This window comes from Brienomyrus brachyistius, chromosome 20, assembly GCF_023856365.1.
Source record: "Brienomyrus brachyistius isolate T26 chromosome 20, BBRACH_0.4, whole genome shotgun sequence".
Classification (NCBI taxonomy): domain Eukaryota; kingdom Metazoa; phylum Chordata; class Actinopteri; order Osteoglossiformes; family Mormyridae; genus Brienomyrus; species Brienomyrus brachyistius.
In genome coordinates this window covers 19,957,700-19,980,555 of record NC_064552.1, presented here as the reverse complement: position 1 = coordinate 19,980,555, position 22,856 = coordinate 19,957,700, and the positions used below count along the sequence as shown (strand labels likewise).

The window sequence follows — 22,856 nt, the reverse complement described above, 5'->3', positions numbered from 1 at the left end:
CATGATTGATAATCCATTTATTTGTCAGTGGGATAACACTGGCATGTTATGATTTGTTCACACTTTACCAGGGAAGTTGGGGGGAGGGAAATTTTTCCTCTGTGAAATTTAGAAAAACTCAGTGAATGGTGCAATAGAACTCATTCACCTTCCCAGGAAATGAAAGGCCCGCAAGTTCTGGGTCATCGTTCTGAAAGGTGAAAACCTGTCCTAGTTTTAGGTGTCTGGGTCTAACAAGCCACCAGAGAAAGTGGAAGGGCGGGGAGGGGGAGACATGTGCCAGCAGCCTGCTGCTGATTAATCTGCCAGAGATGCAGCCTCACAGCTTCAGAAAAGCAGCTTCCTCCACCTCCATGCTGTTTCAGCCGCGGTGTCGTCTTACACTTGCTCTACCCAGAATCCCCCAGGTCTCTCTTCTCAGGACCCACCTAAATAGTTCTGTTCACTTAAGTGGGTTTTAAATTCGGCTACCTGGCTATTGACATGAATCTGGTGAATGTGTTGGATAATAATATAATCAATACCATAATGCAGTCCCGCGCTGCTGCTCTGACTTATGAAAGCTTACATAAAAGAGAACTGATTTTAGTATTCCAAATTTGATACAACTTTATTGTGTATATTTTCTTAAGGTAAATAAAGGTCAAATCAAACAAACACTATATTATAAAACACATAATATACTAAACTACTGAGGACATAAACCTGGTTAGGTTTTCCTCAGTTTATGGCATGTATTCCCTTTTTGGTCAGCCTTGCTAAAAAAAATAAAATAAAATAATAATTGTGTTCAGCTTTGCTTTACAGTGCAAATTGCAACTGTATGCATGTATTCCTCCAGGCAAGTGAAATATGTGAACTCTAAATAACCATTCTGTTCAGCTAGGAACAGCAAAGAAAACACTTTTTGCATTAATTACTGAATTTTAATATCATTAAAAAAAATTACGCTGAATACTGAACCTCATTGTCTTTTCTGGTGTTTTTCACTCACACCTGAATTTTGAATTATGGATTTGAATTATTTTAGACTTCATTAAAACGTCTCAAAATATTAAAACCTTTATATAAAGCCAAAGAAAACTATGGCATCAGCATCACTGAGGGAAAGCGCAGTTTCTATATTTATTCATACATATACAGCTCTATGAAAAATACGCAAAGGCCACGTCATGGTTTTTTGTTTCACTCATTTCTCAATTTATGGGTGTGTTTCTGTGAATAATTATAATATATATATTGCAAACTGCAGCCTGGTTCTTCTCTGTTTCTCATTAATAAAGGGCTTATTCCGGGCTTTATGAGACTTCAGTCCCGCTTCTAGGAGCCAGATACAAACTGTCCTACCAGTGCACTTCACACTGCACTTAATGTTTCCCATTCCTTTTGAAGGTCACTTGATGTCATCCTCCGATTCAAGAGAAACTTTTAGATAAGCCAACAGTCACCTCTGGCATTAAAAAGTTGCTTTCGCCCTTTACCTGGCTGGCTTCTGGTCATTTGAGGTGTCTCCTGTTCTATCTTATTCTTGTATACTGCCGTCTTAGAAACTCTGAACATGGAAGTAAGCTGCTGCTCAGTGTAGCCTTCTGTCAGCAGAACCACGATTAAACCAGAATTTAAAAAATACATAATAAAAAGAAATATAAGTGGTCTCAATTTTTTCCAGAGCTGTATGTATACAGACACACACACACACATATATATATGTGTGTGTGTGTGTGTGTGTATATACACACACATACAAAAATAAGCAGGTTATTAACAATACACTGTAACATACATAGCAAAAAGTATTCCATTAATATACAAAATATTCCATCTAATTGACAATACAATATAATATAGCATTATGCTTATTCCATATAAAAACAGGACACAAAGTGAATATACATATATGTATATATATTTATATGAATATAACAAGGTACACTTTTTAAAGCATTTAAAGCCCCTTTGGTGGAAGTCATGTGGTGTTAAAGGCTGGATTTGGGAAACTCAACTCTGGAGACAATGAATTATCGTGATCTTCATCATCTGCATCATCCTCGGGACTGAGGTCAGCTTCGAACATCCTTTGTAACAAGGCCTCGACGGTTCTATACCCTGGGCGACAGAGCAGTAAAAGAACAGGCAGATTATAGAAACAATGTTCTATGCAACCAAAACACCCATATTTGTGATAGCAAATTCACTGAAGAAATGGTAAAAGGTTCCATGATTCCATGATGATGAATCAAGCCACACTCACTCTTTGAAGCAATTGTGAACATGACTGAAGGCTTCCCCTTATGCTCTCCAGAAGGACCGAGATCATTGTCATTGGTTTCCAAGTTCTCAATCAAGTTTCCTTCCAGCTGGTCCCTGATTTCACACAGACAATGACACAACTGGACCTCTTAAAACAGCCAGATGAGGTCTTCGAACAAACATGGAACTTGTGCAATGAAGAAACGTGCCCAAAAATACTTCTAGGTATTAAGTGAATGATTACAGATGTAACCTACAGATAGATTATCTGCAAATACACCTACTGATCTATACCGAGCTCCAGTTCTTTGATTTTCTTTTCCAGGGATGTCTGTAAACCACTCGTGCTGACGTTGTACTCCACGAAGAAAGCCTCCAGTACAAAAGCCACAAAAATGCTGAGGACAGAACAAACATGGATTACTTACAAGACTACTGCAATATTTCGCAAATATATGTTAAATATTGACAACAAACTCCATACATTGAACACACAAAACAACCAACGAAAGTAATAAAGTAAATATATAACATGAGAAAGTAACAGGGAAGATCTGACTATTTTTGGGGGTCAGTTTAAATCACATACAAAGATGCACTCAGTGGTCACCTTAAACACACCTAGCTAATACCAGGAAGTACTAGGCCTGGGCCATATAGCAAAATATTTTATAATGATTTTTTTCCCCCTCACATCAAACAATATTGATAATTATCACAATGTACTTGGAGTCATTATTTCTTCACTTCAATGCTCCATTTTTTCTTAAAAATCCCTTAGAATTGCCCTCAGATTCAAAACATGAAAAAAGGTTGCAAATTGAATGAACTGCATACTGAAATCTAAATAAGTAAATCACACCAAAATAAACTCTGTCATAGAGCGTAACACTACAAAAGGCTGACAGTAAGTTCTGTTTGTTTTTTCTCTGATTGCCTTGCTGTTCATTCCAATTAACGGGTTTGAGTAGGGCTGAGCGATATGCCGTAAAAATTATAGCAATATTTTCACAATATTCGAATATTTTTGCATTACTGATATTTATCACAATATTCTAATATTCATATGTAGAAAATAAGATATGACAAGTGGTTTTGAGTTTTTCTGATCACCGTTTTACTGTAATAGCTATGCAGCATGTGACAGGTATGCAGTAACCTTATCACATTCGATAGGGTTAATAATAATAATAATAATAATCATCGATACTTTTATTGTCCCCATAGGGAAATTGTCTTTACGCCTCCCACAACTTGCTCTTTTTTCATAGAGGAAGTTGCCTGCAAAGGGCTGTCACCCGTAGCGGTGCCCAGGGAGCTGGGAGTTAAGGGCCTTGCTCAAGGACCCACAGTCTGAGGCGGGGTTTAAACCTGAACCTGAACTGTAAGTGAATTATTTAAATGGTATTTGTTGAACAGAATGATTCTGTTCCAAGCTTTTTGATCCATATATGCAGTCGATCACTATAACCAGTATAACTATAAACAGTTTCCACTATAAGAATTTAAAAGTTTGAACACATTCTACTGTATTTCCTTCACTGGGATTTCACTCTCTTAATCCATAAATTTGAAGAACTAAGGTAATTATATGTCTATGGTGAGCTGGTTATAGTTATGACATATTGTTCCATCTGAGAAATGTAAAGATGGCCTTACTTTATGATGATGATGACCACAACGATGTGGAACACAACAAAGTAGATCCTGGCAGCATTACTCGTCACTGTGGTAAATCCGCTGGCCAGAAGTGCACTTGTATTAAAGATAAAAAACCTCAGTTGTTTTCCCACTTGTTTTTGAACTAGTCTTTCGTCATATTTCAAGGGTGCCTATCTCAAACAATATGAAAAGAAGCTGGGCAAAAGAATACCATCCCACATATCCATGTTGACAAACAAGGACTAAAAACACACAGCAGCTGATTTTTAAAAAGATAAATTATATTCGCAAACTCTACCAATTCCAACAATCTCCAAATGAAATATTAACCATGCTTTCTGCTGCCCTGGGTAGTTCCAACATTAAAAAGGATATCATGCCACTGGTTGACCACTGTGAGCTCAAAGAGGAGAATGAAGGAAGAAATGACATTGTTGAAGTTGTTCCTGCAGTAGTTGTTCTTTGCAAATGCAGATCCATTCAGAAGTGGGTTTCCACAGAACTCGTGTCCAGGCTTTAAGGCACCGTTTTCAAAAAACTGGATTTTACCCTTGAAGAGTTCCATTCCCACCATGGCAAATATGTAGTATATCACCTACATACAGCACCACAGAAAATGAATCAAAATGGGTAATATTTCAGTGTATATGAATCGGAATGTCTATAAAATACAGTCAATTTATGTTAAAATTAAACAGGATACTTACAATAATAAGCTGTCCAAATGTGAGAATCGTTGGGCCAATTTTAATAAGAGTATTAATGACTGTCCTGAACCTAAGAGAAAGGAGTGACGGAAAAACACACAACAAATATTTAATCGGGCAACATGTGCTCTGAAATAGCTACTTTTGTCTCTCTTTCTACAGGCATATTAATATTTTAAACTTGGGATGCACTCACACCAGGCAATTCATGCCATGCCCAAGCACATCTGACCCCCAAAGTCCAATGTGATCACTCTATACCGTGCCAGGGCCCACCTTGCTAATGGTGCCTGAGCACAGAACTCAGACATGACTGGCCATTTATCAAACGTGATTACTTTGGTCTACAAAAAAGGTGCAGTGTTTGCTGGAAATCTGGGCTGATGAGAGTATCCAGGAACAACTGGATGCAACACACAAAAAACTCCAAGATATTTGATAAAGTAAGAGGCTATCTTCTTATACGTGCAGCACAATTAAAGGAAAATTGAAAGAAAAAAAGTTGCATAGCGATGATGAAAGCATGTTGGGTCCATCTGTTAAGAGTATTGTGATCACAGACTAGCAGGGGAGTGGGGACAATCGTGTCTTGGGCACAGTACAAGACAGCCAGGCGTATCATCAGTGGCAGCAGGGCCATCTTCAACCATAATAACCATAAAAACCTCATTAGGCTCAGGTCATGAATATCTCAGGTTTGGAAGTCTTGTTCAGTTACTGTCCAATGTAAATCCCAATCCAAAACGTTTTGATTATTAGAATCCAACTGCTTACCTTTTAATGCTGTCCACAACACGGATAAGCCTCAAGACACGCAGGATGAAAATGATATCCAGGATTTCACGGCTGTTGTAGTTGCTACCTGAAAGGCGACACAATGAGTACACTTTGTCACTACAATACAAAGGATTCGGTAAGTGTGCCCATACAAGTAGAAAGGTATGAACCATTTACTGCCTGGATTTAGATCGAAGAAACTTTTGAGAGGTTGCTTCAACAGTGGGGGGGATTTTTCAGATGCATCACACAGGGGAAACCAAATGATGCTTCTGAGGTATATACAAAAGCATAGCCCAATGCCACGAGGAAAATATATTCTCAGATAAATCGCTTTAAAAGCAAAGGACTCCTGACCCTGTAGGAACTGACTACAGAGACTGCCAGTCGTATGTTCCAAGAATAACTAAGTTATCACAGGGGGCTATGCTGGAAAATCTTCAACAGAACATCAGAAATCAAACAGTTCAATACCACTGCAGAGACATCAACATGTTGAGTTGTATTCAGGCAGCTGCAGGTAATGCTCAAACTGAGTGACACAGATCATAGCCTGAATGTGTCAGTCCCCATTATACCGGCCTACTTTTACTAGAGGAGGCAAAACACACAGCATGCATTAGGGGGCAGTAGAGAGCAGATCATTTCTCCTCAAAATGGGCACTTTTCCACTGCACCAAGTATGGTACCATCGGTCCTTGTGCTTTTCCATTAACTTCCAGTCGAGTGCCAGTACCAAAAGTTCCAGTACCGAAATTGCCACACCAGCAGGGGTACTTCTTGGTGCTTTGGTACTTTGGGGTTGGACCTGAAACGCTTTCTTTGTGGATTGGTTATGCGAATTGCCTGCTGCTGAAAGAAAATACAAACGCTGCCTTGAAAGCAATGATGATGAACAAAGTAAAAAAAAAAATGTAATTTGGTTGTAATAACATATACAACAAAAAAAAATAGGATGGCATGACAAGAAATTAAAATGTAATTTGTTGAATAGACTACTACAGCAGGCATATAGCGTATTGTCCTAGTGATGTGATTTAGTTATAAAATATAGTGATGTGATTTTGTTGTAATAAATATACGTAATAAATATTGGGGTATTTCTAAAACGAAAAAGTTTTTTTTGTAAATTTCTCACAAATCCAGCGAGTGATTTAAATGGCAAGAAGAAAAATGATTACGATTGTCTCCGAGTGTGACGGTCGCGCTGGAAGCGGGCGATCGTCGGGCAGGCGAGCGAACAGGAACAAGCAGGCAGTCAGGATCGGGACAAACAGGGGATTTATTAAGGCAAGCAGGACGAGAACCGGGTACTGACGCTCACAAACATCAATGACAGACCAGGAAAACAGGGGAGACCAGGACTTAAATACACAAGACTGACTGAAAGCAAACGGACACAGCTGGGTAAGATCCGGGAAACACACGTGGGTAAGCAGGGGGCGTGGCACACAGGAGGAGCGGACGAACTGGGCGTGACACCGAGCAGCGGAGGTAATATTTTAAACTGATTTTTAAACATATAAGAATCAATAAAAAGAATAATTCAAATTTCAAAGCTTTACTATGACAGAGTAACAGAGTAAAAATATTTTAGCGAAACTTTAACCCTCTGTGCTATAATGTCCATACAGAATTGAAAGTAAGAAAAAAAAAAAACTTATTTTAATATAGCTGACTAGCGATGTGAGAATTGTATGTGCATAATATGCAATGCTGGTATTAATATTGAAAATTTCCTAGCCGTATAATATGTTACAGCAATTTTTCGAATTCAGTACAAAATAGCCCGCCTCGTATTGTGATGTCATTCGGTGCTGGTACCAGTGTTTACGGCAATGGAAAACCGACACGATTACTTTCTCAAAAGTACCAAAAGAACAGAACCTGGTGCAGTGGAAAAGCGCCCTAAGTGATCCAATACAGCGGTAATCCATGGTAAAAGCATGAACAAAGCGGGAGAGGACCAGAACCAGGGGAACACACGTCAGCTAACATCTGAATCCTGACAGCATATTAAGCTATTGGTGTGGAGAAATATTCAAGGTAACAATTATTTACTGGATACCCACTACAAACACTACAGATTAGTAAACTACTCCAACATCCAGAGGCTTTAGGTACTGCAAGCCAAACCCAAGAAGCACACAAATTTTTTGGTGGGGGGGGGGTGGCTGTAGCATCACTTTTGGCAGAGGAACCCAGCAGAAGCATCACACAAAGGTTAACAGTTCCATCACCATATCAGTCGGCACCACGAAAAAACACCCGAGACCATCTCACCTTCCGCCTCTCAGATTTAGGACTCCATACCTTCATTTTAAGAAAATGGGAGACAGGCTGCAAGTGGGTTGAACTGGTACTCAGCTGCTTCACAAACAGCACAAACTGTTCTTTTCTGACACTAGTTGTTATAAAATTCACTATGCGGAAAATTAATTTTCTCACTGTACACACTAAAATGCAGCTCAAAACTGTAACAAATACATGCAACATTACATTCTTTAACATCTCTTTGGCAAAGTATTACTATTACGGTAATTGCAATGCTATAATTCAGCCTATTCAGCGGCTGATGATGAATTGATATGATGCTTGAAACTAAAACTAATTGAAATTAAATGTATTCAGCAATTTCCTGAATGAATCATCATTTGTGAATAAGACTAGCCACCTCAGTCTTCAATTTGATAGGACGATAACATGTACTCACTGGATTTTAGGGCTGAATTCAGAATGGTAGCGAATAGTGCACAAATGACAATGATAGTATCAAACCTGTGGAGGGAAAGGACAGGTCAGGTACATTTTAGGCTTTGTTGACTAACAACAAATGAGCCTTTATATGAAATATGACCGAAAAATGACTGCTTAGCAAGCCATAAAGAATTCAAAGGGATCCATCCAACTGCTGTACGAAATACACATCTCATTCCAAATGATGCATCATTCAGAGAAAACATCTTTGCAACCACATGCGTGAGAAACAAGGCTGCGCTGTGACAATTTTGACTGTTTCGCATTTTATGTAACACTTGGCTGTCCAAACATATGAACAGCAGATCAGACGTGCTCTGACAAGATTCCCACTCCGGAAAATGGCAGAAACACATCTCCGAAGTGTGAAAATCTGTCACGGCACATATCTGCAAACCGAGTGTCTTGAATGCAGAGACTGGCGAATTGTATTTTACTAGATACAGTACTGGCATTTCATCTGGCACCAGGCCCAAACACACAACAGTGTCTGCTGTTCTGCATCTTTGACAAGATTCAGATGCATCCAGCCAACAATATCTGTGCACATGAGCGACGTGTCAGATTTTTTTCTTCCACTTAACACATGTGATAAAAGCCATTCCAGCAATGCTTTCTGTTTATAAAAGATCATATCTATTAAGTAAGCAGTGGCGGGGGGACCGGATTTGTCCCAGTGGCAAAGGGGGTGGGGTGGAGGGTTTATATCGTGACATCACTATGGACACACATGCAATAGTCAAGTCGTGAAAGGATATGAAGCAAGATAGACTTGATAATCATTTCTGACATCACTTAAAATAAAAACAAACACTTTAGTTTTAACCTTTAAACTTTACCCTAAACATGATTAAAAAAATAACTGATCCATATGAGAAAATGATTTTGTCCGATACAGGACCACAATCTTCGTTAGGTATACGTTTTGTCTTCATGCTCTTCCTGCGCAGCTAATTGGCCTCAGTAGCGTGGGGATTCATAATTAAAGATAAGGAACATGCTCATATTTATTTATGGCTATTGATTGATTGATGGGGGTAGTCACCCCCCCCCCCCACCCATTTCCTGCAAGTAAGGCTACTAATAAAACTCAATGAAAGTCTGGAATTTACATTCCTGTTAACGGCACAGAATTCATACCCAAAGCAATAATGAGTGTTAAAGGGTGTCCTCCAACACACCAGAGAAATTTAATGAACCAATTTCCTCTGAACGGCGCTTAGCGTTTGCTGTGTTATGAACATCCCTTTGCCTCTAATTTCGCATCCGAGTTATAATACCACAGCTGACAATGTTTCTCATCATACCCCACTGACACAAAGCAGCCAGAAGGTGGCGCTCCTCACCAGTTCCAGAACTGATGCCGGGCATAAAACGCCCGCGGCTCAAAGGCATACAGCTTCAGGAGAATCTCCAGCAGGTAGAGCCCCAGGAAGACCCACTCGGAGTACGAGATAAAGGGTTTCTCCTCGTCAAGTCCGATAAACACGGCGTTCACTAGGATGATCAAATCATACACGTAGACAAAGAACCTGCAAAGCAGTAAATTGCCAATCAAATCCACCTGACATTTTTAACAACATCAAAACACATAAACATGTATTGATTTAAACTGATGTCCGAAGACTACAGAGACTCACCGGTGTTGCACCACACAGCGGATGCACCTGCTGGCAGCGGAGTTATAAATCCCAGGCAGATATATTTGCAGGAAGTGAATTCGGGACTTCAGAGTTATCACCTGGATGTTCAGAAGGTCTGCCAGCTGGATGAAGGCAAGTCTCCCTAGAAGCATAAAAACAAACTGAAAAGACTGAAGTTACATAACCCCACCCCCTGAATAAAGCTGGCTGGTCAACAGCATGTGTAATTTTAAATTACGCAAACCTAACTTATATGAAGCAAATGACTGATAGTTATGAAGAGTCCTGTGGAAGGACAAAGTTTAGATGAGTGGCTAGGTGGACCAAACTGTCCAAGGGCGTAGATTTGGGAGGACAGTGTGTGTTCAGGGGGGTGGGAGAATTGAGGCTGATTTGGGTCCGGTATCATGAAGCCAGAATTTTTGCTTAGCTGGATAACTTGTTGGATTTTAAGCAGTCTGGGCTAATTGTTTGGAGCGAAGATAAATTCAATTTAAAACAGGAGTACCTTAAATCTGATAAAGCAACTAATGCTGCTTCATGACACAGTTCATTCGATCCGACCAACGTTGAAACCAAACCTACGCCCTGGGCCTTGACACGCATAAGAACATAAGAAATTTACAAATGAGAGGAGGACATTCAGCCCATCAAGCTCGTTTGGGGAGAACTTAACTAATAGCTCAGAGTTGTTAAAATCTTATCTAGCTCTGATTTAAAGGAACCCAGGGTTTTAGCTTGCGCTACACTAGCAGGAAGACTATTCCATACTCTAACTACATGCTGTGTAAAGAAGTGCTTCCTCAAATTCGTTGTAAAATGTTCTCCCACCAATTTCCACTTATGGCCACGAGTTCTTTGGCTGAAATGCATCCAGGCCTGTTAGAATCTTATATACCTGAATCATGTCCCCCCTTAGTCTCCTTTGCTCGAGGCTGAACAGATTCAGCTCAGCTAACCTCTCCTCATAAGACATTCCTCTAAGACCAGGAATCATTCTCGTCACCCTATGTTGAACCCTTTCCAAGGCAGCAATGTCCTTCTTAAGGTCTGGTGACCAAACCTGCACACAATATTCTAGGTGGGGTCTTACCAAGGAATTATATAATTGTAGCATCACTTCCCTTGACTTAATCTCCACACACCTAGAGATGTAACCCAACATCCTATTGGCCTTTTTTATTGCTTCCCCACACTGGTGAGAGTGGGACATGGAAGCATCAACATACACACCGAGGTCTTTCCTGTAATCCACTACTTTTATTTCAGTGGAACACATAAAATATCTGTACTTTATATTTCTGCTCCCTGCATAGATTACTTTATATTTATCTATGTTAAATTTCATCTGCCAGGTATCAGCCCAGACGCTAATTAAATCAAGATCCAGTTGTAGCCCTGTGCTGCTACACCACCTACCTTGGTATCGTCTGCAAATTATCCAGTTTACTGCATGTATTGGTGTCAATATCATTAATGCAAATAAGGAACAATAGTGGTCCTAAAATTGAACCCTGCGGTACCGCACTATGAACGCAGGCCCACTGTGACACTGTGCCACTAATAAGACAGCACTCTCCTCGCCTTGTCCCATGCCACACAATGAGCCCCACATGGGAGTAACAATGCACATGCAACAGGAAGCCCTTGGCAAGGTTGTAAGCAGAACTTCTACTTCTAGCACCAAGAGCCCCGAGATAAGCAATGAGGTGAGCTAACCTACTCAACAGCTAAAAGCAGGAAACCGCCAGACTGACCGATATAGCCTCTGTTGTGCTCGTCAGACACATTCCACAGGAGCTCACGGTGCACAGCGCTGATGCCAGGCTGCACTGCATGCACCAGCCGGTTCCACGTCTCCCGCATCACCACGGGCTCATCACTGCACGGCTCCTGCAGCAACTGGAAGGCCTGCACCATGTTGCGTCGCTTAGCCCTCACCAGTTGACGCACCTCCTCCTGCAGGGGTGGGACGGACATGCAGTGAGAGGCTTACAGGCCCCCCGAAGGATACGGGACCTCGAGGTGGCTGAAGAGGTTTAAACTTGAAATAATTCAAGAACTAAAGTCGAAAAGGCACAACAGACACCAGGAGACAACACTGCACACAGTCACCACCAACAGCCGGTAAACCACTGCCTGCAACCTGAGCCTCAATAAAAGTGTCAATGGCTTCCGACCCTGCATGATTCATCCTTCTACATAAATGGAGTTTCTTACAGAAATGCATCAGTGTTTTAATACTAATGATAATTTGATACCTATGTGCCAGGGAATTCAGTGCTTGTCACTTTCCCCACACATTTGTGACGCTAATAGGAAAGTATAACTTCATTAAATCATCAAAATGTAAGTTACTAGCACTGGACCCAGTGACAGAGGGCTAGCATTCAAGAACTGCAAACGCATTTTGAAAGAAACACGTCGGTTTTCACGAGGTATAGGACACCTGTGGGCTGAGGTTGCCATTGACTTGCAGTGATTTTACAGAAATCAAGCCCAAAATCACTTATTATACAGTAAGGGGACTTGGCAACTGCTCCCATCTTGTGCTACTACTAGAATACACAGAGTCTGTATTTGGCATACAGGTTGGGGGGCCACTAATAACAATAAGTAGATATTTTCAGGCAAAAAGTGAATCCTCTGGGTGCTTGGAATTTGAATTGCACTCTACAATTCATCTGTTTGAATTTTGAAGATAATTAAAGGATTAAAATTGGATCACCACTAAATGAAGAGGTAGTTAATTATATGGAATGATTGTAATTGTGAGTCATTAGGGATAAACGTGTTATGGACACCAAGACAAAAATGTGTGACTAGATTCAAAAACAATGATGTGGAGTGACAGTAACTACCGCTGGGATCAGCAGCCCGGAGCCGTTATCAGCAGCCCGGAGCTGTTATCCTAACTGCAAAGTAGATTGTTCTGTTATATGTCTGACAGTAATGCAAGCCGACTGTACAGGTGAATGCCAACGGGCAGCGTATTGCTGATTTACCTTCAGGTGCTTCTTGTAGTTGTTGTAGACGACAGCCAGGAAAACGGACATGAAGATGTAGGTATTTATGACGATACAGATGATGAAGAAGACGGCAAACATGATGCCATAGTTGTACGCCGGCATCCTACATAAGAAAAAAAAAGAATTTCAGGAATGCTTCAGGAAAGGTTAATATCGGTAGCATTGGAAGCACATTGGTAACATTAATATTCAAAACACTGGCACAACAGTAACATGTAATGTGCTTCACTGACTCAATCAACCTTGCTGTGCATTTGCAGGGCATAGAAAAGACTAACAAATGATTGCTGGGAACTACATTTGTTGTGTTAGGCAGATGTGAGCTATCAAGTAATGTTTGCCCACGAACTGAAATTTCTCATTTTCTTATCATATAAATGTAATATTATGGTGAGTTGATGCCTGATTTAAATCACCCACTCATAGCCCCAGGCAATAAAATTTGCTGAGCAGGGGGACCCCGAAGATGCAAATATTTACCCCCACAGCCAGGGAATTCACAGCACAACCAGGAATTCTCCAGATTAACTACTCTGGCACTGGATACATCTACACATCTTCCTGTACAGAACCATAGCGAAGCTGAGAGCCTCTTCCAGAAAGGATACGGTACAAGCAAGGGGAATACAAGGCTTACACATGCGTACACACACACACACACACACACACACACACACACACACACACCACAGCCAATTGTACAAACACCGATTCACCAAACCCACAGGACATGGAGACACTGAGCAAACCCCAGACCTAGGAGGTCTGAGGCAAATTTTCAGATATATATATTGTAATTTGCAGTTCATATAAACTAAAAAAAAAGAAAAAACACTAAAGCCATATTGTTATTGTTGGGTAAAAACACCACCTACATGACATCGGGACTGTTGGCAGTGGTGACCAGCACGTAGAGGTCAAAGACGATGTCCAGGTAGTCTGTGAAGTAGGCACTCCCTTCACTAGTAACAAGGCCTCTAAATGAAGGAAAAAAACAACTACAGTAAATAAAACCTAAAACAGCTAGACACTAAAGACTTTTTATATAACAGTACAAAAATAAAGGGTGACATTTTACTTGAGGGGGCACAGATAACACAGTAGTACACTTTTACTTAATGCATTAATTAACCAGAAAGTACTAGTTATGCACTGATCCCATGCTCATTCAGCATTAATCAATCATAATTCGTGTATTTCATGCAGCAGCTATATTTGGTCATTATTTGTACTTGAGAAAAAACTGAGTAAGTTATTCTCCTTCAAGTAAACCAGCGGTGGCAAATCTTACTCACAAAGGGCTGGTATGTATGTAGGTTTTTGGGATAACCTGTAGGTCAGCTGTTCAATCCCAGGTGTGAGGACTCTTCAGCCAATCAGTCCTCTAATTAGTAATCTAATTAGGGAGTTGCAGCGAAAACCCGCATACACACCGGCCCTTTGCGGATAAGACTGGCCACCCCTGAAGTAAAGTGCTACCAAAGAAAGTGATTAATATTGCGATGCTGTGGGGCTTAATCACTTGCAGAACAGCATGCATTGCAGCACACTGTGCATAGTGTAAATATTTGTGCAAATAAATGTCCGTGATATGTAGTAACGTCAGTGCATGTGAATGTGCTGCGTTCTCATGAAGTGTTGTCCCCCGATGGTGTCTGATGTGCATACTGGTGACCTTCCATGTTCGTGCCGCTGCTGGTACTCTGTTTCTGGTAGTTGTGCTAAATAAAAAAGTGTTAACCATCACTGTGCACTTCCACATATTTATGAAGCAGGTCTCATCGTGCTGAAATCGCAACAATATTAAATAGTAATAGGTTTGCATGTATCTTTCAGAGATGCACTATATGAACAAAAGTATTGGGACACACGTCTTAATCACTGAATCCAGGTGTTTCATTCGGACCCATTGCCATAGATATATAAAATCAAGCACCTAGTCATGCAGTCAGGTTTACATACATTTGTGAAAGAACGGGCTGTTTCAAAGAGCTCAAGCATGACACTGCCATAGGATGCCACCTTGGCAATAAATCAGTTCGTGAAATTTCTTCCCTGCTAGATATTCCATGGTGAACTGCAAAGTGGAAGCATTTAGGAACAACAGAACCTCAGCCATGAAGTGGCAGGCCACGTAAAATAACAGTGCAGGGGTCGCCAAGGCACATAGTGCGTAAAAGTTGCCAACGCTCAGTTGACTCAGTAACTGCAGAGTTACAAACTTCCTCAGCACAAAAACTCTGGCCATTCATGGAATGAGCTTCCATGGCCGAGCAGCTGCATGCAACCTTTACTTCACCAAGCGCAGTGCCACGTATTGGATGGAGTGGAGTAAAGCACGCCTCCACTGGGCCCTGGAGCAGTGGAAACATGTTCTGTGGAGTGACGAATCATGCATCTCTGTCTAGCAGTCTGATGAATGAGTCTGGGTTTGGCAGTTGCCAGTATGATTGCATTGTGTCAACTGTAAAGTGTGGTGGAGAAGGAATAACGGTATGGAGTTGTTTTTCAGGGGTTAGGCTATCAGAGGACGTCTTAATGCTTTAGTATACCAAGACATTTTGGACAATTCTATGCTTCTAACTTTGTGGGAAGAGTTTGGGGAAGGACCTTTTCTGTTCCAGCATGACTGTGCCCCAGGGTCCAAAGATACATGAAAATATGGTTGGATGTGTTTGGTGTGGAAGAATTTGACTGGCCCAGACAGAGTCCTGACCTCAACCCCAATGAACACCTTTGGGATGAACTAGAACAAAGATTGCAAACCAAGCTTTCATGCTCAACATCAGTGCCTGACCTCACAAATGCTCTTCTGGATGAATGGGCAAAAATTCCCACAGACACACTCCAAAATCTTATGGAAAGCCTTCCTAAAAGAGTGGCAGCTGTTATAGCTGCAAAAGGGGGACCAACTCCATACTGATGCCTGTGTATTTGGAATGCGACGTCGTAAATGTTCCTGTAGGTGTGACCGCTTCTGAGGATACCTCCTTCACAGGAACCACCCGAGCATGGCAGATATTTCTCGGATGCAAATACGAAAACCTGACATTTGCAGAAGCTGCTGCTTCGTCGAGTGAGAATTAAAGGAGTGACACTTACAGTCAAAGCGTGAAGCTTTAAAAAAACCCTAAAGTGTGACGCAAACTATTAAGAAACTTTGAACAAAAATCAACCAGAAAACTAAAAATATAACGGACCTCAAACTGGCAACACGTCTGAGACGGCACTTGCCTCTTCCCAAAGAGCTTCAGGGCCATGAGGGAGAACATGAGCACACTGAACATAAACAAGAAGAAAACGTAGAGGACGTGGGGCAGGGCGTTCCTGATGCTCCGAAAGGCCCTGCGGAGCTACAGGACACGGGAAACGAAGGGGTTAATGCTTCACAGGCCACATCACACGGCAGCAGTGACTCCGTGGCTTATAGTTGCCCCTCCCGGTGCCTGACGCGTCCGCGATTACCTGCCGGCTCTCTGTGATGTTCACCAGTAGCAAGGGTCTCAGGACCCTCGACCACCGGACACAGTAGAGATGCATCTCTGTCAGGATGCCATATATAATCATGTCCACCAACGTTAGCTGGAGCAGAGAAGAAAAAGCTTTATAGGGCAAAGACAGGCGGCTGCACAGTTCAAACACAAGACAGTAAATGACATGACTAGGCTACCCATCATTTATTTGACATGTATATATTTTGATCTAAGAGGAATTTACCCAGAATCCCTCTGGTGCATGAAAAGTAAATAAATGCAAAAAGATGTTTGCTGCTCCAAAGAGTAGGAATTTAATATACAGCCAACACTGTAAACCCTAGGAAATTCCAAAACTCATATGCCCAGAAGCATGCCACGAAATCTACATTGCAAATTTTTAAACATTTCAATATTTATACGTGGTTAAAAAAAATAATAAATAAGAAAAAAAAAAGTTGTGCCATGCTATCCACATATATCCTTAAAAAAAGCTATAGATCATTCACAGAATAGCTTATGGCTGTTGGAGGAACACCCAGTCCAAAGGTAACTGTGGAACGCTGTCAAGAAGGTTAAATGCATGTCACCTTAACTAGTCACTCAGAAGCTCCATAGCAGGGAAGATTCTAGGCAACAAAAAGTCCCAGTATCTTATAAATGACAGACGGCTGACAGAAAAACACCCAAATTTGGCTGACAGGAAAAAAAAAACACCTACAGAAATGGAGCGACTGTGTTTTGAGAATGGACAGGGCACAGAGACTTACAAAGATGACGACGATGATGCAGATGTTTTTGGGGTCCTTCCAGAAGTTGGACCGTGGGATGACTTTAGCGTAATGTACAAGCCGTGCAGTGAAAGCCACAAGGCAGGTGACCTCAATCACGAAGTTGGCCTGGGAACCAAAACCACGATGATTCAAATGTCAAAGCCATTCCCCCATTACCCAGAAATCCTCAGCAGCTTCAGCATAAAATGTTCACTGTGTGGAGTTGAAAAAATCACACTGATAAGTAAAACTGATAAAGACTTAGAAGTCCCTTAAGGTTTTAGCCGATATGATGTTGTTTTGATACTGTAATTTAATACAATAAATGGTCATACAAAATAAACTTTTTTAGAGAGAGTTAAACTGTCATTAAACTGCCATATTTAAACTGCCATTAATTAAACTAACATGCAGAGTAGTCCATGGAAGACAAGTAGAAAATGGCACTATTGAAAAATGAGAGACAATGTGGGAGAGAGGGGAAGAGAGAGACATGAGACAGATGAACATAATTGAACACCGTGATAACAGAAAGCGAGGATATTAGGCTAAGCATCAAGTGTGTCGTTGCTTTGGATCCATAACAACGGTGTAAAGGGGTGATGGTATTTACCCATAAAGGGAAGGGGAAAATAGCCGGTTCTTCAAATATAGCCAGGGCCAGGTCCACAAAGATGAAGAAGAGAATTATTATCCTCATGCAACTGTGGATGTAGAACTTGTACAACCTAAAAAGCACAACAGGCAAGAACTGAGTAAGACTGATAGAAAATGATCGCAAATATGGCTGCAGACACAACCTACTCGTCGTCTGAAGTGTCCGTGTTTGCGTTTCATCTTAACTTCCATATTCCGAAACATGCTGTTCCCAAAACAGCCACCCCAGACAGGGCTGCTCCTGGATGTCCCAGCTACAGTGCCCCTTATTTACACCAGAAACTCAGGGGTAAACAGGAGAAATATCCATCCTCTAACCCTATTCTGTGCGAGTGGAACAAACGTTCTAATGCCGTCATGCTAGCGGGGCAGGGGAACTGATTAAGATCTTGCAGGAAGCTGCCGTGTTTGCCACCACTTAAACCACATTTGTTTTCAACGGTCACCGATGCCGAAGCTGCATGTTCTGCTAACCAGCTAGCTAACCACAATCTTTTGACTACTTGCAAGCTATTATGTTTTTGAAAGATCTGACTGAGGGGGTGGGGTGCCAGAAACAACAAACTCGCCTATGAGATACCAAGGATCACAGAAGAATCTATTTATGACATCACTATGCCATGTGACTGTACTCATGAAAGGACCACTGGTCTTATTCACAAGTGTTAACTCATTACCTGATCCCTTGCGGTGAGATATTGAAGCAGATGTTCCTGTTGTACTGGGCGTCAGACACATACACCGCGGCCAGCTCAATCTGCTTTACAGGGCAACGGAGAACAGGATGGAGAAAGATCACAGGCCTAAGTGTAAACCCAGGAAAGAAACCACAGCAGCTGTAGAGATCACACATCTGTCCCTGAGAGAGGAAGATTAGCATTATTAGTTTGCGGTTTCTCTCTTAAAACTACAGAAGAGGAAGTGGCGAAATTTCAGCACTTGTCTGAGCGTGGAGACAGTACAATATCAAAAGCACACTGCTCGTGCAGTCAGCGCCACTCATGAATCTGCACTGCGAAAGTAACACTCTTTAGAAGGAGCACAGGTGTTGAGTCCAGCTCTCAACAGTGTATTCAGGCCCAGCTCCACGTCCATCTGACAGTTCCAGTGAAAGTGACTCCTGTCTGAGATTAGTAATGTGATTATGGTACAGAAACACTGCTTGATAAGAGCATACACCAGTTGTGGCCATACCCATGATCAACCTTCTGCCTGATCATGATTTTAGATTAAACTAAGGGTCTCCAACTGTTCTCAAGTAAGTACCAGGTACAGGTGTGGCTCATCGTAAGCCAGGTAATAGAAAACTTACTGGAAAGTAGCTCTCCAGAAACCCCTGGTTTAAACTATAGCTAAAAACAGGTCTGCAGCTCAGAGAACTTGTCAGCCCTGAATCTTAAATGACAGGATGCAAAGTCACATAGAGTAATGTGTGACTCAGGGCAGTGTCTCATGAACAACGGCATGGACAGGCATGCAGGAAACCGAGCCACCCCTCCCAAGTCCCGAGGCAGATCAAACCCACTGCAGGCTGCCAGATCAGCATTTTCTGGGGGACCAGTAGACCTATCTTGCAAAACTCATGAAGCAGAATTTTAAATACGCATAGAAAGAAACGTTGCTATTTCCTAGGAGGAAAAAAAGAACAGCGGAGACACAAGGTATTGGTAGAATACTAAGCCAAAATATGATCTCGCTTTTCAAAACAGGAGTTCTTTTGGATTTATGATGAACTAAGATTTTTTCGCAAGCTAAATAATGCATATACAAAATTGCTGTATTTTTAGGTTTTCATTGTTCACGTGATTTATAATACTTTCTGTGATTTAACCAGATAAACTTGCAAATCTGTGTCTGGTTTAATTCTGATTTCAGGTTTGTCAAAATATATTACAGCCGGAAAACTTAATATTAAATATTAGGCTAACATTACCGCGGTCTGAGTCTCTAGCATTCCGGAGAGCTGCGTATTTAAAAGCTCGAACAATGGCAAAGCGAAAACTATTCGGACAATCTTAACAAAAAAAAGGCAGTTAACCATGCAGAAAATGAAAACCATACAAAAACCTCAAAGACAACAGAACCCATCTACCTCCACCCCAAGTGTTTCTGCATGTTTAGGCAAGTATTTCATCGCAGTTACAGGAAAAGGGGCATATTTTAATCACTACAGACATCAATAGCCTAGGTACTCATTAAACTCCACAAGCACACATATAGCCAGCTTGTCATGCACCAAACGTCAGAAGCATATCTCCTACTTTTATTAAAGACTCAAGTAAAAACACATAGTTTTGGGATAACATAAAATACAGCAGCACCGTCAAACTATCAAAAACGTTTTCAGGAATTGGGTTTTTGGGGGCAGAGTGACACTAAAAAGTTGCCATTGCAGTGATCAAAGAAACGTGAAGCGCAAGAGAAAAAACACACTTACGTTTCTGGTTTCGCCATTCTGCCGGTCCGACGAGGTTCCCCCGTTAACAGCATTTTGATCCGTCGCTACTATTTCGATCTTATTGTTATCTGACATGGCTTTTATTATTCTTATTATCCTCTTAGAATTTAAGAAGTCGAAATGTATCCTTGCATTCCCTTTAAATGGCACGCAGGAAATCCCTTACTTTGGCATGGGATCGCAGTTTTTGCTTTCCAGGCTGCGATGTACGAGTTATCCAGTGAGTTATGCAATTAAAGCAAAAATAATAATACAATCAAAGCTCCAGCGCTAAGCTTGGCGCATTATCGGATACTGAGCCTTCGTATCAGAAATCATCATTTGACTTATTCCTTTAAACCGTCATGTGACACAAAAAATGTGGCGGAAACGGCAAAGGAACCTGAAAAAAAGAAACTTTTCTAGGATCAGCAGTGAGTGTGGAGCGAACCACGTGACCAGTAAAGTTCCTTAAGGGACACCGTGGTGCAGAGACGCCCACGTACATGATATAACTTTACTATACAAAGAATATACATGTGTAATTATGATGTAAGATATTTTATGAATAAGAAATGCAAGAACCACATTACCGCAGTAAAAAGGTAAGATAATCTTTCTTACTTTATTTATTAAACTGCATAAAAAAATATTGCAATCTCTCCCGTTAATTGGTAGTTAAGCAATAACATATAATAGGAGCAGGAGTAAGCTCCAAACCTTCCGCATACCCGGGAAATTCACTCTATAACCGATATTGTTTTGTGCGATATCGCCGGTGCCAGCAGTGAAACAACTAGCCAGCTTATTATCGGAATAACGTTGCATTATAAATAAAACCATGCCGCAGGTCTGATAAATAAAATATTGTGGCGCTCGAGTAACGAAGAGGTAAAAAAGTATCGAAGAGATCATGAGGCTTATATTAAAGTTCAGTTATTAGCGGACTCTTTTATTGCGTGGTCCTTAAATGAGAAGCGGTAGAACAACGAGTGGGAATAAAGAAACTCACTTACACACAAACGTTTAAGGAGACAAAAGTGGATACGGGTAGTGGAGTCGGAGCGCAAGCAGTCATACTTTGAAAGTGTTTTTTTTTCGGCTCGGCAGCTTATAAAACGTTAAATCCGAAACATAAAAAGTAAATCCAACAAAACGGAATACATATGAGCCTATACTTCGTGCTCACTTCCGCCCACGTTAAATTTTAAAACCGGTGTAAATATTCTAAGAAAGCACCAAGCGAGAATCAGCGCATCACCGGCCTCGTGTTGGTGCGCATGAGGCATAAGTGACATATACCTGTAAAGCGGAGTGATACAGCTGATGTGAAATGTCCCAGTGCAGTTATACTCTGATAACCGCACTCACAGATCGCCTCTTGTCCAATCAGATTTCTTGTCGTAGTTGACTGTTGTATAAATGCAGTTTATAAATCATAAATGTAGACTAGCGACTTCGCAAGTACATCCATAAAAGAAGGAAACTGCTGTATGTGATGCTTAACAAGTTAATCACTTTTGCCCTAAAGTTTATTATTTTATCATTTCATATAAATTTTCGTGTGTAATTTAGAGATGACTAGATTTTAAATAATGAACACGTGACTTTTCAGTTGGCCGGGTCATTTCTGCTATACAAAAATTGGCAACCATGGAAACAGGACGTCGAAGATGAGTACAATGAGATAGTCTTCATTTTTTAATTTTAAAAGGTCTTCAAACAAATATAACCTCACATTGCGAAACTACTGATTTACCATTACAGCCATGTAAAGCTGTGAGTGTGCGTGTGTGAGTGAATTTCTGTGTCAGCGTGAGTGAATTTCTTTATGAACATGTGTGTGCGTGTTTGCGTACATGTGGAGTTTGCATGCTTTCCACGAATAATGCCGTTTCCTCCCACAGTCCAAAGACGTGCAGTTAGAGTGTAACTGCGGAACCTACGATGGACCGGCACCCTGTCCTTCACTCCTGCTTACCCCCTCTGTGACCCTGATTGGGAAAAGAGGTCGGAAATTGCATGGATGAATATAAAGAGAGGGAAAGATGCTAAATGTGATCCATCTCATAGATGACTGGAGAGTGAGCATGGCTACACATGTAGCAACATCAGAAATGCACATATTTATAGGAATACCCTCAGATTGTTAAATGATGATAATTTAGGGCCTTATGATGACTCATGGGGTGCAGTGTAGCCTGATACCTCTAGGGCCGAGTGTTCAGTCCCTGCCCCTGGTGTGGTTCTGGGCTTTGCACGTTCACACAAGTTTTCCCCTGCAGTTGAGAAAGTTTTGGTTAACTAAACTTGTACTGCCAACTTGTCTAATGCATGTCTTGTGATTGGCTGGCATCCCACCCTGGGTGTCCTTAGCTTTGTGCCCTGTTCCGACGACATTGTTAACCTTGTACTGAATGTGCAGTTATGGAAGATGGATGAAACCATTTATAACGAATAAGTGATCAATCTTAAAAACAAGGCATTTATCTTGTTTTGACCATTGAAGCATCTGAAGATACATATCATGTGGTCTCATTTCAATATGAACTGGTATAATCCATGTAGTACATGGGTTTTTAAGCATGAGTTAACTTGTACTGGAGAAGTGTGTGTTTCTCAACACTAAATGGGATCTAACTGTGGAGCCTTGGGTGGAGAATAAGGGGAGAGTACATGAACCGGGATCTG

General features: G+C 41.1%; 1 protein-coding gene across 4 annotated transcripts; it reads right to left on the bottom strand.

Annotated features, from left to right (window-relative positions):
• Positions 1–2: 2 nt before the first annotated feature.
• tpcn3 (two pore segment channel 3) lies at positions 3–20,551 on the bottom strand. 4 transcript variants are annotated; one of them, XM_048987409.1, is made up of 19 exons: positions 20,166–20,551; positions 18,406–18,488; positions 17,685–17,799; positions 17,069–17,197; positions 16,291–16,407; positions 16,060–16,178; positions 13,701–13,802; positions 12,802–12,928; positions 11,554–11,755; positions 9,794–9,938; positions 9,500–9,685; positions 8,110–8,174; positions 5,394–5,481; positions 4,620–4,689; positions 4,288–4,507; positions 3,910–4,000; positions 2,535–2,648; positions 2,252–2,364; positions 3–2,106 (listed from the first exon to the last, which is right to left on the bottom strand). In XM_048987409.1, the coding sequence occupies exons 1-19, from the start codon at positions 20,259–20,261 to the stop codon at positions 1,967–1,969; spliced, it is 2,322 nt and encodes a 773-aa protein (XP_048843366.1). In that variant the 5' UTR covers positions 20,262–20,551; the 3' UTR covers positions 3–1,966. The 4 variants fall into 4 exon arrangements, with proteins under 4 accessions (XP_048843366.1, XP_048843368.1, XP_048843367.1 ...); XM_048987411.1 differs by having other exon boundaries at positions 18,406–18,485; positions 20,166–20,550; XM_048987410.1 differs by having other exon boundaries at positions 18,406–18,531; positions 20,166–20,257.
• Positions 20,552–22,856: the final 2,305 nt, after the last annotated feature.

Excerpts from the sequence above, each read along its gene's own strand:
- tpcn3 (XM_048987409.1), bottom strand. The coding sequence starts at position 20,261 with ATGTCAGATAACAATAAGATCGAAATAGTAGCGACGGATCAAAATGCT. Across the intron at positions 12,929-13,700 it reads GCCAACAGTCCCGATGTCAT|GATGCCGGCGTACAACTATG; the intron begins GTAGGTGGTGTT and ends TTTCTTATGTAG. Across the intron at positions 2,365-2,534 it reads CTGGAGCTCGGTATAGATCA|GGACCAGCTGGAAGGAAACT; the intron begins GTAGGTGTATTT and ends GTGTGAAATCAG.